The sequence below is a fragment of the Aphanomyces invadans genome (genome assembly GCF_000520115.1).
Source record: "Aphanomyces invadans strain NJM9701 unplaced genomic scaffold supercont1.49, whole genome shotgun sequence".
NCBI classification, from domain to species: domain Eukaryota; phylum Oomycota; class Saprolegniomycetes; order Saprolegniales; family Verrucalvaceae; genus Aphanomyces; species Aphanomyces invadans.
The window spans coordinates 27,992-40,990 of record NW_008580194.1 but is presented as its reverse complement, the minus strand read 5'-3'; the positions used below and the strand labels follow the sequence as shown (position 1 = coordinate 40,990).

General features: G+C 56.8%; 6 protein-coding genes across 6 annotated transcripts; 3 read left to right on the top strand and 3 right to left on the bottom strand.

Moving 5' to 3' along the window:
* Positions 1 to 11: 11 nt before the first annotated feature.
* On the top strand, positions 12 to 569 carry H310_13264 (hypothetical protein). Its single transcript, XM_008880693.1, has one exon. It carries the CDS (start codon positions 161 to 163, stop codon positions 482 to 484), a length of 324 nt encoding a protein of 107 aa, XP_008878915.1. The 5' UTR covers positions 12 to 160; the 3' UTR covers positions 485 to 569.
* A 1,422-nt stretch (positions 570 to 1,991) lies between these two features.
* Positions 1,992 to 5,487, bottom strand: H310_13263 (CAMK/CAMKL/AMPK protein kinase). Its single transcript, XM_008880692.1, has 13 exons — positions 5,359 to 5,487; positions 5,100 to 5,260; positions 4,837 to 5,015; positions 4,615 to 4,780; positions 4,265 to 4,414; positions 4,075 to 4,188; positions 3,838 to 3,983; positions 3,578 to 3,780; positions 3,446 to 3,523; positions 3,348 to 3,401; positions 3,254 to 3,295; positions 2,321 to 3,202; positions 1,992 to 2,261 (listed from the first exon to the last, which is right to left on the bottom strand). Exons 1-13 carry the CDS (start codon positions 5,441 to 5,443, stop codon positions 2,203 to 2,205), a joined length of 2,319 nt encoding a protein of 772 aa, XP_008878914.1. The 5' UTR covers positions 5,444 to 5,487; the 3' UTR covers positions 1,992 to 2,202.
* A 1,081-nt stretch (positions 5,488 to 6,568) lies between these two features.
* On the bottom strand, positions 6,569 to 7,905 carry H310_13262 (hypothetical protein). The gene is made up of 4 exons (XM_008880691.1): positions 7,401 to 7,905; positions 7,086 to 7,328; positions 6,906 to 7,030; positions 6,569 to 6,855 (listed from the first exon to the last, which is right to left on the bottom strand). Exons 1-4 carry the CDS (start codon positions 7,888 to 7,890, stop codon positions 6,604 to 6,606), a joined length of 1,110 nt encoding a protein of 369 aa, XP_008878913.1. The 5' UTR covers positions 7,891 to 7,905; the 3' UTR covers positions 6,569 to 6,603.
* Positions 7,906 to 7,959: 54 nt separating this feature from the next.
* On the top strand, positions 7,960 to 9,672 carry H310_13261 (hypothetical protein). The gene is made up of 5 exons (XM_008880690.1): positions 7,960 to 8,283; positions 8,336 to 8,602; positions 8,670 to 8,935; positions 9,002 to 9,140; positions 9,188 to 9,672. Exons 1-5 carry the CDS (start codon positions 7,975 to 7,977, stop codon positions 9,548 to 9,550), a joined length of 1,344 nt encoding a protein of 447 aa, XP_008878912.1. The 5' UTR covers positions 7,960 to 7,974; the 3' UTR covers positions 9,551 to 9,672.
* A 1,211-nt stretch (positions 9,673 to 10,883) lies between these two features.
* H310_13260 (hypothetical protein) lies at positions 10,884 to 11,153 on the top strand (the record flags this gene model as incomplete). Its single annotated transcript, XM_008880689.1, has 2 exons — positions 10,884 to 11,007; positions 11,071 to 11,153. The coding sequence occupies 2 exons, from the start codon at positions 10,884 to 10,886 to the stop codon at positions 11,151 to 11,153; spliced, it is 207 nt and encodes a 68-aa protein (XP_008878911.1).
* Positions 11,154 to 11,365: 212 nt separating this feature from the next.
* On the bottom strand, positions 11,366 to 12,902 carry H310_13259 (hypothetical protein). The gene is made up of 6 exons (XM_008880688.1): positions 12,642 to 12,902; positions 12,478 to 12,597; positions 12,198 to 12,427; positions 11,891 to 12,139; positions 11,699 to 11,846; positions 11,366 to 11,639 (listed from the first exon to the last, which is right to left on the bottom strand). Exons 1-6 carry the CDS (start codon positions 12,885 to 12,887, stop codon positions 11,391 to 11,393), a joined length of 1,242 nt encoding a protein of 413 aa, XP_008878910.1. The 5' UTR covers positions 12,888 to 12,902; the 3' UTR covers positions 11,366 to 11,390.
* Positions 12,903 to 12,999: the final 97 nt, after the last annotated feature.

The window sequence follows — 12,999 nt, the reverse complement described above, 5'->3', positions numbered from 1 at the left end:
CCTCTGGGGACATTTTTCCGTCGTAACCTGTATCCAGGGCGACGATTGAAAACGCACACATGCAGGCAGTTGCACCAGCGGTCTCACCATGATGCGATGGTGAACGTTCGGCGCGGAGTGGGCTAATGCGCGGTGGAGAAAATGCCTTGCAGCCAACTAGATGATCCTGCCTCCACTTCCATTCCTGAATTGGACTCGGCCACCCATGAGCGACGCGGAAGACATCTTTGGGGGCCTCGCATGCGCCGCGTTCTGTGGGATCTGCTGTGCGGTGGCCGCAGAAGAAGACAAGAAAGAGCGAGAATTAATCGCTCAGATCGATGCCAAGGGGTTGAATGCCGGCGGCGATCCCGTCGTGCGTAAAGGTGGCAGGCAGCAGCCCATTCAAGTCAACCCTGTTGCCGTCACGACGTTTGTGAACCCTCAGCTAGCAAGCGGACGACCCGGCCCGTCAAGCCTCGCCACCTCCTCATCAGCGCACTAGCGGGCGCTCCGTGCGCTAAGTAGCTACACTTTAATGGAAGTCATCTTCTAAACGGCATCCTGGCCAAGCCAGACCCCGTCGTTGTTGTGCCCATGTGGACTTGGGCATGGACACGCCGTCAGTCATAATGCAATTTTGCATTCATCACACAGCGGTCATGGAACTGGTTATGTAGAGTTCCCGTGTAGGCGGTGCTAGCCACTAGTCTCCACGAGTCAATGAGTCATGGAAGCCTGACGCGGCCCTTTTATGGGGTTTACGAGTTCAATAGGAACGGCAAAGCCGCATGCAACGAAATTATTCCTGTCGCGGAGGTCCCCGCAAGCGATGGGATTCCGAGGTGGCTATGTTGAATACTCCAGACATTGAGTGTATTGTGTGAGATATGGTCAACGGTGGCGGCGCAAGCGGGCTTGTTCTGGGAGATCTATTGACACCGCCGTTCGGTGAAGACGAAATTGGTTTGAAGATCGCATGCAAACCTTCCGCGGACGACGGTGGCTGGCTCGACAATTGACTTTGCGACGAGTCGGTGGAATCTACCAGCGGCTTGTCACAGCAGAGAGCACGCAAGTATGTGCACACGGTGAGATTTGTGAACCTGTGAGGCGAGCTGCACCCAATCCATACAGCTTGGACAACGACTACACGCATGTGAGCGACTTGGGCGTCGCGGCCGGCACACGTACTTTGGTCATAAATTGGCGCACCGAGTTAATTTCCATGGCAGCAACGTTGTTGAGCTATGAAGATGACGTTATCTGTGGGGTTATCTCGAGTGGGTGGCGGGAGCACCTGCACGGCATATGCTGTTCCTCCCGTTTGCACGTCCGCGGCGATACGCACCAAACCATTCCGAATCTTGTCCTGGCGAACCTGTTGGATGTCTTCCAGGACGAGGCGGATGGATTCCACTTGCTGCATGTCGTCGGCGGCACTGAGCAAAATCGACAACACGTGCATGAGGCCAACGTGTCCCGCACGGCATTCGTCCCAATGGCAGCTTACTGCTTAACGAGGAGTGCGGCGATCTCGAGGTAATGGAATGGCAATTCCTCAAAGAGTTCGCTCGACGCTTCTTTTTCCAGGCGCTCTTTCAGATGGCCGACGGTGAACCACGACGGTTGGAGAATACGGCACTTTTGCAGCTGCTTGAGCGCCAATGCGAGCCACAGCGGTACTTGGGTTGGTGTCGAGGGATGGAATGGACCGAAATCACCCTGCATCAACAGCGACATCCGTTGCATGAACAATGGTGCGCAACATCACCCGGTCGACAAATCCAGCCAACGTACGCTAATGCCATTCAATCGACCACCGTTCTCCTGGAGCTCAAAGTACGGCATGATCGAGATCAGCTCTTGCTCGGCCTACACAACACAGTGACGCACGTCACGCCAAAGGCAAGAAGCGTATGCATGTGGTGGAGACTTCCCACCATGAACTCCAATTCATTGCTCCGGACATGGTCCAACATCCCGTCGTGGCGGCGGCAATCCAAATGGATATCCGGATAAATGACGATGGATCCGGATACCCCCAGCATTTTTCATGATGTGCCCCAAAGGCCGCGCCGGCGGTGGCGAAGACGTGATGGGGAATCATGTTATCTATAGAATATGGGGTGTGGAGGGGCAGGTCGTGCGGTGAGGTGCAGGGCATTCGATGTCATGGGAGGTGTCTGGCTTGAATGGCTGGATTTTCTTCTGGAGCACAGGCTACCGAGTCACCTCTTCGGGTGGCCTCGGACCGCTGTCTTTACCTGTTGAGACTGTTGCTATCGTCGCATCAACATGAGTATCACATGCCGGCCGATGCGAATCCATGCAGTCATACCTGCAGTCGCCCCGGCCAAGTCCTCAGTGGACACTTTGCGAGGGGAGATTTGCTTATGGGTTTCCTCACTTGCCTTGATCACAGATGAGCTTGCCCTGATCACATTCAACACAGACGACGCGTTTGGGAGCAGCGTCGATTCACTCGTGTCGAGCCGTAGATTGTCCTTGGACCGGTTCTCTTCCTTGATTGAGCCCGTGCCGTAGTGTTCTCGATTCACGAGCATCTTCATCATTTCGAGATCGTAGTTGGACGGCTCGTCTGCACCGTTCAAAATGCTGCCGTGGCGCGACACGCGCTTCTTCGCTACAAGCGACTCGGGTGGCGGCTTGGCCGACGGCGGGTTCGAGTTGAACGGCATCAAGTTCTTTGCGTTGGTCGCAATCGCCAAAGCAGGCTGGTTTGGGGTCGGTTGGTTGACCAGCGGCGCCAAAACATTCCCCATTGCAATCGTCGCTCGGCCCTTTGGCCGAGGGGCATCTTTTGCTTCGGCCGGAGGCACCGGCGTGATTCCGCCATTTCCCGTCGTCGCCATTGCCCCGCTGGCTTCCACCAAGTGCTTGCCACTACGCCCCGACTTAATGCTGCTTGCAGACGACGATGCTGACAAATGCGACCCGCCGGATGAAGGGACGATCGGGTCCAACGGCGGGACGGTGCCTGCCAGCCCTCGTGGTTGGGGGGTTACAGTGCCTGTGGGCATTGCGGTAGTTTTCTGTCTGGCTGTCGACAAGGGCTCCTGGACGGCACTCTCTTTGGTTGATTGCGTTCCAGGAGGCGTGGTTGTCTTGACGGGCTCGAGCTGGGGACATGTTGGTTGTGTTCCAGGAGGCGTGGTTGTCTTGACGGGCTCGAGCTGGGGACTTGCACCGGGCATAGGTGCTGCTGCCATCGACATGACCACGGGTGCGTCGTTTGACGGGTTGCACGTACCTTTTCCAGCAGTCACGGGGGCCGTCAGCGCAGGTGTTGTGCCTGGAAAAGCCACGTTGGGTTGTCAAACGTCCAAGTATGCTTCAGGTATTACTTTTTACAAGCGGCTCCACCAGCGAGACAGACTCTGTCGACGGTGTTGGCGCGTCTGTTCAATGGCGCGTCAGCATCCAGGCGTCGCATTCGTCCTACCTTGGGGAGGAAGTCGTGTATCGGTTGATTGGGTTGGCGACGTTGTCTTGCCACCTTTCGAGGTTGGTACACCACCGTCTACGAGTTTGTTGGTCATTCGTTCGTATTCGTGACCGCGGGGGATGCACCGACCTTTCGATCCCGGCGGCGGGTCTTGCTTGGCGTGAGTCGGAGTCTTTTGCCCTCCCGCTGCGGGCTGCTTGGCGTCTTTCCCCGTCGCCGACGCCGCCTTGGCAGCTTCGTCCAAGGCCGCTTGAACGTTGCTTTTTTTCCCTTGGTTGTAGGCAGAGTACCGACGTCGGCGCACAGCAGGTTCTGTGGGCCGATTCACCTTGCTATTGTTCAACAGGGGTGATGTCTACACGATGCAGTTTCCTCGACGAGGTACGAACTTGAGCATCAGGTAGTAGGCGGCACTGAAGGCCGTGTGGACGCCTTTCTGGATTGCGTCGACGACGAGCTCCCGCTTGAGGCCCATGTCTTCGAGCTTTGCGAGGGCGGCGTCGTTGAGGGACTTGTCGCCGTTCGCGAACGCGTTCTAGAACAAGGGAGATGAGCCCACCGTCCGGCCGGCCAAGGGGGCGTTGCCATGCAGCCCAGCACAGACCGCATGGACACGATCAACGTACGATGGGGAGGGGCGTGTCGAGGGTTTTGCACCACGGATGGTTTCGAATGTCGTCGAGGGTGTACCTCTTGTCCGGGTTGGTTTCGAGGATTTTGCGGATCAAGTCTTGGACCGACTAGAGAAAGACGGCCGAGATGAGGACGCCGAGTGGGTCGACGGGGGAAGTGGGCGACGATCGCGACGGGCTGTACCGGCGAAATGTAGTTGGGGGGCTTGTACTGCCCCGACAGAATCTTCTTGTACAGGACGCTCGTGTTGTTATCTTCAAACGGCAGATACCCACACACCATGGCAAACAAGATGACTCCGAGGCTCCAAATGTCGGCTTTGGGTCCAATGTACTGGTGGTGGACACATCGAAACAACGTTAGCCGTCCATGTCGGGGCATGGAACGCTCGCCAACAATGTCGCACGTAGAGACGCCAACGCGGCCGCTCCGCGAGGCCACACAGGACGAATGCGCATGGACATGTCCCCCACACACTCGCACCACCATACATCTCGACATGTTGATGGGCGGTAGGAGGAAGTCGTACGTACCAGCTTGCCTTCAATCATCTCGGGGGCGGCGTAGCACGGCGACCCACACGCGGTCTGGAGCAGTCGGCCGCCGTCGTGGGTATTGCTCAGCCCAAAATCCACCACCTTGACGAGGAGCCCGGATGCAGTGGTGCCTTGGAGGAGGAGGTTCTCGGGCTTCAAATCGCTGCACAACACGATTCAGTCGCACGAAATTGTGGCCAAGCGCGCATCCATTTGTACCGGTGGGTCACGTCATTTCGGTGCAAATAGTCGAGCGCTTCGACTATTTGCAAAAACATGTACACAGCTTCCTTTTCCCGTATGCGGTGATGCTTGACAATATACTCGAACATTTCGCCGCCGTCAATGTACTCCATGACGAGATAGATGGCTTCCGACGTATCGATCACTTGGTAGAGCTAAGGGACACCGACATGAGACCCCGCCACAGGACGCCAACCACTCGGGCCACGACAGGTTTGCCACCAAGGATCGCCGCCCACCTGAATCACGTTTGTGTGGAAATTCCGCTTGAGGATCTTGATTTCGCGGGCGACGCGCTCGGCGTCGGCAATTTCGAGGATGCGGCACTTTTCCAGGATCTTGACCGCGACTTTTTCGCCTGTTGACAGATGCATGCCGATCTTGACCTTGCCAAACGTGCCTACAGAGAGAACGATCGTGATCGTCGGCTCAGTTCATGGTGGAGGCGCAAGATGGCGGTGCCGGTCGCAGCGCGTCGTGGATGCATCTTGTCGATACCTCGTCCGATGGTTTTGCCAAGTACATAGTCGCCAATGACCTGGCCCTGGCTGTCGATAGCCGCGTCGGGATCGTACTCGGCCATCCACGACCGCGCCTCTTGGGGAAGCAACCAACGACGCAAGTGATGTTATTTTTGGATGGCGTAACCTCGAGCTGTTTGTTTTGGTCGACGACAGCGGGAGCTATTTTGGGACCCCACGACCCTTATCGCGCGACAGGAGTGGCGACTCCGATGCTCCAAGCCCGACGGACAGAGAAAGGGGACGTGGGACGGGCATGCAGCAAATGATCGAAAGAGATTGGGACGCCCTTGGACTAGCCCTGAAGTACCTTCCGAGCCGCATACAATCACGGGCACGGTGGAGGAGATATTGCGGGATGCGCTTGTTTCGTCATCGTTGAGTGCGTGAAGCAGCTCTGCCCCCCCCCGGCACTTTCTCAGCTCCTCCTTGGTGCGAGCCCCCGCATGGCGTGAAGCCAACATTCGTCTGCATGTACAAATCTTCCGAGATAGAGAGCATGCGTTTGCCAGTGTATGTGTGGTTCGTTCGGCTCCAAGGCTATCTTTGTTTGCGATGACGAGCCTCCACTCGAAACAGCAACTGGCTAAGAAGTGTCTGTCTCTCGGAACGCCATTCTATTCCAATCACAATGCAAGCAAGGGGCTGCATGTGCCATTGCCGAGACAATTGACATGAACGTCTCCCAGGACTAAAGGGGGGAGGCGCGACTGGCCATCGTTGCCGAGCGAGTAAATACCAGGCAAGTCTTGAAGACCACAACGTGCACACGGCATCGATCATGGCCAAGACCAAATAGAGCCTGGATGCCAATGAAAAACACCCTAGCAAGTACATATCTACCTGTAAACTTTACACAGGGCTAGACCTTGACCCTCCCTCGATCGACGTGGATAACCAGTCGAAGGGTCGTCGCGATTCTCGCGAACGACTCGATTGCTTGCGCTCGTTCGAGAGACGACAAGCACACACAGCTGTGTCGTTGGGAGGGCCGCTCAACACGACCGACAGTCGAAGTCGCGGCCGTTTTCCGATTGTGTCCCCATGCAATGACAGTGCGCGAGATCGGACTTCTCAAGATGCTGCTCGGAGCGACTGTGGTCGCCATCCAAACTGGAGGCCATCGGATGGTGTGAGTGTGCGTTCAAACCACCAAGCTCCTTCCAATTCGAGTCGACGAACTCGGCTCAAACAGGACAAGCCACCGACACTCTCGACTGCATTACTCCAACCCCAAGTACACTAGCGTCACCCACGAATCGTGTCCAAGGAGAGCGTTGCCTTTGGCGAGTTTGGCGTCGCCATCCGCCTCGCGTTTTTCCCATTGCTTGAGCAAGTGGCCGTACCCGACCAACGTCTTGGCGTACGCGACAGTGTGCACGCGGCTAAGCTGAGTTGCCGCTTCGAACTTGTCCAAACTGCTCGAAAACAAACCTTCGCTGGACACGGCTTGCCCGAGTCGGTGGTAACCAATCTAGAATGGCCAACGGGTGAGGTCGTCGCCGGTGCGAAAGCGCCACGTACGGCAAGCAGACCCAGCGTCCGCGCCAACTCGAGCGGCTGTGACGGCACAGCTTCATTGCGCTTGAGCGCTTGACCAAGGATGTTCATGGCGTCTTCAGTGCGCCCTTGTGCCAGGTAGACTTCGCCTAGACAAGAGGATGGTTGCAGTGCAATTAAAGCAACCGAGATGCACTTGCTTACCCAAATTGGTTAAAATGGACGCGAGGAACGACAAGTCCGCTCGAGTGAGGCCATCCTGGGACGGCAAGGCTTCAACGAGGTCATTCCACAACGCGACAGCTTCATCCAGGTGCGAATGGCTTGCCGGTGATGCTTCCAACGGCTGGCTCGATGTGGCGCCGAGACTGGACAGGTCGCTGGCCGCTGCAAGAGCGGCGTAGTTGGCCTTGTTGACAGAGACACCAATGGTCGAAGAAATTGCATCTAACGATGAACAGAGTACGTCGATACTGCTGTAGTCAACCGCGGACTCAACTGCGATGGTCAGGATCTTACCGTGGGATTCAGGTAGAACGACGTCGCCACTCAGTACGTATTGCGCGATTCCCTTATAGACCTCTTTCGACGGGGACGGCAATGCACCTGCCAAGACAAGTGCGGCGGCACCATCGCCATGTGCCAGTTGCACCCGGACAGACTGTTCGGTTCCATGTACCACGTCTCGCTGGAAGTATCGGACCGCCTCCTCGACGTGACCAAGACGAGCGTGTACCTTGCCCAGCTCCCATGCAGCTTCCACCGCCAACGCCGGTGATATAGTGTCGCAAACTTGCAACATGCGCGTTAACGGCGCAACGGCGCGATCAAAGAGGTGCTTGTTGCACGCGTCAGCGCTTTCCTTGAACTCTGGAAACATTTCGAGCTGCTGCAGTATGGCCGAGTTGGCTGGACGTACGGACGTGGCGAAGCTGCGGCTTACAACTGTTGGCCGTGCAGATGCCGCCTTCACGGCGGCGCGGCGGACGGTCGTTGCCAGGAACACCATCAGCTTCGGTCAATGAGGAGCTTTTGTGTCCGCATAATCATGTAATTAACCGGATTTCATTGCACCGATATTGAGTTGACGACGATGTGGCAAGGCACGGCAGCACGCAGTGCGATGCGCCTGACTGGAAGGGCAAGTGCCATGGCGGCAACGTCCTCTATCCTTGGGCGAGGCTCACATGTTGGATCTATGACTGCCGGCTTCCATGCGTCTGCTCCACGGGAGCGCCTTCCACTTGTGGTTGCAGTCGTCGGCGTCGGGTTGGCCATCACGACGCGGTATGTGATTCGCGCACAAGAACGCGTCAAGCAATACCGAGAAGCTGCAGCGGCACCCCGCGATCAGCCGACAAGCGTGATGGTCGGCTTGGACATTGGTTCCATCAACGCACGTGTACGTCGAGTAGATCAGGTCGGTGATCCGTCGTGCTGATGTCTTCGTGCAGGCGTGTGGCATTGATTTGGAGACGAATCCACGTAAAATCGTGATCGAGTCTGACCGCATGGCTGTGCAAGTCCGCAATGGCGAACTCGTTGTCGGCAGTCTCGTCGCCAAGAACGCGGTGCCAAACCTGCGCTCGACCCTGCTCCACGACGCTTCGACGAGCGTCCTAGACATGGGCGATGCCAAAGTGTCTGTCGATACAGTCCTGGAAACTCTCCTCGAATCACTTCACGGTCGCGTGCGCAGCTCCCTCGAAAAGCACCACAATGTGCGTGAAAACTCGGTTTTTTCTCCATCCGTGTCCATGAACGTACTTTGTCATGGCCACGTCGCAGGACATGGACGATTTGTTACCTTGCGTGTGCGCTGTGCCATCTCAATACGATGGCCCACCGCTCGAGCGGCTCCGGGCCATTCTTCAACATGCTGGCTACCGCGTCGTAGACTTCATCCCAGATGCGGTCGCGGCGGTCCTGGCGCTGCCCAAAGGGACAAAACCCGTGAAGCACGTGGCTGTATTTGACATGGGCGGGACAGAGACGTCCTGTTCGATCTTGCTCTGCGATCCAGACATGACATCGCCCAAGATCTTGAGCACAAAGTACGTGTTGCTGCGCATGACCAAACATGGCGACGTTGGTGCATGGGGTTGACCGCGTTACCGTAGAACGACCACGGCATGCAGTGGCGACGCTGTCAGCGCCAGCATTGTCGAGCATTTGAATGCTTCGTTCATGAAGAAGCACGGGATCGACCTCCGCATGGACTCGCTCGCGATGGAGCGCCTTGCCCAGGCTGCCGATGCGGTACGTCATAGGCGAGTTCACGACGTGGTTCGACATGTTTTCGACAGGCCAAGCACGAATTGAGCAGTGCGCAGCTTAGTCAAGTGCATCTGCCGTTCATCACGGCCGACGCGACCGGTGCCAAGCACCTCGACCTCACCGTGACTGCGTCGTCTCTCCGTCGGCTCATGGAGACCCCTCTGCAGCACGCCGCGACGCTGTGCCGAGAAGTGCTCCACGATGCTAAGCTGGATGCTGTCGACGCTGTCGTGGTAGTAGGGGGCGGGGGCAAGTCGCCACTAGTCCAATCTTGTGTTGGTCAAGCCCTGGACAACCAAACTCTACTCCGTGTCGACAATGCAGACGAAGTGGTGGCGCGGGGCGCGGCCGCCCGCGGTGTCGCCTTGGCCGATTTGACGAATTCCCGATAATCCAACACACTCCACCGCACGCACAGCCAACGGAGCAGTCTTGGCGGGGCGAAGAGTGGAGCCACATGACATCATCGAGAGTTCTCGCATTGTTGGACGGTTTGCCCTGTCTTGAAAGCCCTGAGACATCGTCGTCGCACGCATGCAGCACTCGCACCTTCACTCGATGTGCATCTACTAGCGCACATGAGTTTGAGGGTCTTGCCAAGCACCATGTGCATGCTGTCCATTTATCCAATCTTTGAAGCGGGTAAGGCCTCTTCTTGCCATGGTGCAGCGACGTCGCTGTTGAACTGTGCCTGTCGGCACCTGCGATCGGCATCGTACGGTCTCAACACAACGATCGTGCCTGAATCATTCTCTCTCCCTGATTTCTTCATCGTGTTTAACCGCGGATGACCCACGTATGGCTCGAACAACGCGACCACCGTCGCATGCTTGGGGTCGCACAACAAGTTGGCGTCGTGTTTCAGCAATATACCCTCGAGTCGGCGCCGTGACTACCGTGGACTCAGTCAGAAGAGGTCACCACGGACGCCAGGGAGGGCGACAGGATCGTTGCCCGCGCTTCGGGCGACGAAACTTCCATGGCGAATGGTCGCGGGAACATTCCCGCGCCCACCCCCCCTGCTATTCCGCCGTCCTTGGCAAGGACATGAGTGTCTTCGCCAGGTATGCCGTCGCCACTGCTCGAACAAGGGTGATCAGACACACGCCGTGCAACTGGCGATTGTGTCGGACGACTGCTCAAGAAATCGATGCGACGCAGCCGCCCCACAGCCCGGCCACGATCTTGTCTATAGGGTGCAGTGGGGGTTCCTACAGGAGACCGACCTGCTTTGAGGACACACACTGCCCACGCCGTCGATGACCCCCACATGTACTCCTCTGCATGGCCCACACATTCGCTCGAACATGATGATTTCGCTCGAGCACCACGACGACCTTTCCTCGTGACTCGGCTCGCAGTCGCGTGAAGAAAATATGCCTCGACGCTGGAGTCTAGGTGGGTGTTCCTTGCACTGGGGAGGGGGGTTCGTAAGGACTGTCGAGTCCTTAGGCTATGAAACACTTGGTACGCAGCTGCATTGAGCGACGTCGATCTCCTGTCGCAAGCAGCATGTCGAGGAAGCAGATCAGTGCTTCACCAACAAGATAGTCGGCTCTATACGCTGGTCTACGTACTGCGCGTGCTCGTTATCCACCCGCGAGAGTTGGGCTCCATGAGCTGTACGTGCAGCACCAAGTCGAGATATTCACTGCCCAGCGCTTTCTGACCTGCCGCAGCTGTGCCAAGGGTGATGTTCGCGAGTTTGTACGCAGCAAGGTCTGGATGCAACACGAAGTCGCGGCGCGAGCCAAGGTGGCTCGGAAGAAAGGCATGACGCAAAGGGATGCTGTCAAGGAGGGCAATCGGCTGCTCTTCAAGCGCACCTCCGACGCGATGGCCGACCGAGGTAGCTCCCACCACTCAGCTCTGTCCTATGCGGCGAAATCTCGCCACACTGCTGCTGCGGTAGCCGCATGCTATCGGAACCAAGTTCGCGTTGTGTCCAGCGGTCAAGGATCGGATCCTGTGTCGCGCGTGCACGGATCGATCTAGATGAAGGCGACTGTAATGCAGCGATCGGCCAAACGTGTAGCCGCCATGTCGAGCGATCGGATGAAGCGATTGCGATCAATTTGTGCATCGACCTGGTCGTTGCACGACAAGACGAATCCACATTACGTTGATAGCATTTTCAGTTTGCTTGGTTGAGGTATCGCGATCAACGACAGCACGATCCGATCGTGGACCTCGCACACAAGTCGTCGTGGGGAAAAAATCAAGGTATTCTCGTTAGGAAATGGCATTTCGTAGGAGTCCAAAAAACACGTGCGGATGCACCTGGTCGACGGTAGAGACATATCGCCATCCGAGAAAATTGGAGCAATGGCGGCACGAAATGCACTGCCACGTGTAGCCGGGGAACCACGTGTCCGTGAGAGTGGGGTGACCATACGTACGAAACATCGATCGGTCCACCGACAGCATGGTCAGAATCTGATGGATGTCGCCGTTGGGGTTTGCAAATGTGGTTACAGGGCCCTAGTGCACGACAAAACGACCATCAAATGCACATCAAGATCGATCGACAAAGTGCGTACCCCATGGTCTGGGTCGTGCTTGAGGAATATCGATCGCGTGCTGGCCAACGTCGTCGCGCATCCAGCGCACTGAATCACCGCGGATTGCTGGTGAAGCCATGCAATGAGCGACCGCAATCGCGCAATCACAGAGGATGTAGCCAACAGTCTGACCAAAAGTTAGAGCGAGGACAACATGGTGAGTTGGCACACCGCTGACGAGCTGGCAGTCCAAGGTTGAGATGAGCTGCGAGCCAGTACGAGAAGCGGGTGGGATCGGATGGCGCTGACATGGCGGCCGTGGCGGCCGACGACGCGGTCGATGTCGATGAAGCCATAAACGCGTGGAATTCCACAGACTGGAGCAAAATCGACTTGGCTTGAAGGACGAGCGCGGGGCCGTCGAATTGCATGTACTGATGGGGTCCCCAATATGCCACAAGGGCTGGGCGTCGCCGCTTTCTACAACGTCCGATGGGTTTTTGTTTGCTGTATGGCAGGCATGATTCGAGGGACGTACAGAGACGAATGGCAACGACGAGCGGTCAATGGAAGGGGGCACGGGATGGCATGGTAGTCGGGAAGGATTCGGACATGCGCTGATACGCCTTCCATATACTGCCCTCTCGTATGATGCACCGACACGCGATCTTCAAGCTCAAACCTTTGGCGACCGCGGCCGACTATCGACAGGTGGTGCACGCCATACTCGTACATGCGCTCAATTTGGATCACTGTGCCCACATGGCGCTGCACAAGACTACATGAGGGATCTCAAAGCAACGACGGTCGCATTGTACAGGCATATTGGCATTGGTCAAGGCAAATGTGTCCTGCCCGTTGCGCAGTCGTGTCGTCATGAGCTGCAGTGTCGACGTGGCAAGCATGCGCAGGGGTAACGTCTCCCCTGGAAAAATCACCTGCACGAGTTTGAGATCCAAGCCGAACATGGGGGACAAGTTACCGTGTCAGGAAGCCACACGAGAGGCATGACCACGATGCTGCCTGGCGTGAAGTGAGCCGACGACGACGGTGCCGCAACGGACAAATCCTCGCCGAGGTACGAGTGGTCCACGATGAAAGGGTCGATATTTTCTGCATCCCCCTCGTCACTAACGAGGTCGTCGCCATCGCTTGGTGACCCATCTTGCGATGACTCTGCACTCCACACCATGTCCATCGCGTCATCTTCTTCGTACAGAACACTCATCAACCCACCTCGACAGAAATCGACGTAGAACTTCCACACATCTACCAATCAAAAGCGTATAAATGTGGAGACTTTTATCCAATAGAATGTAAACTTCATGATTGGGGCATTT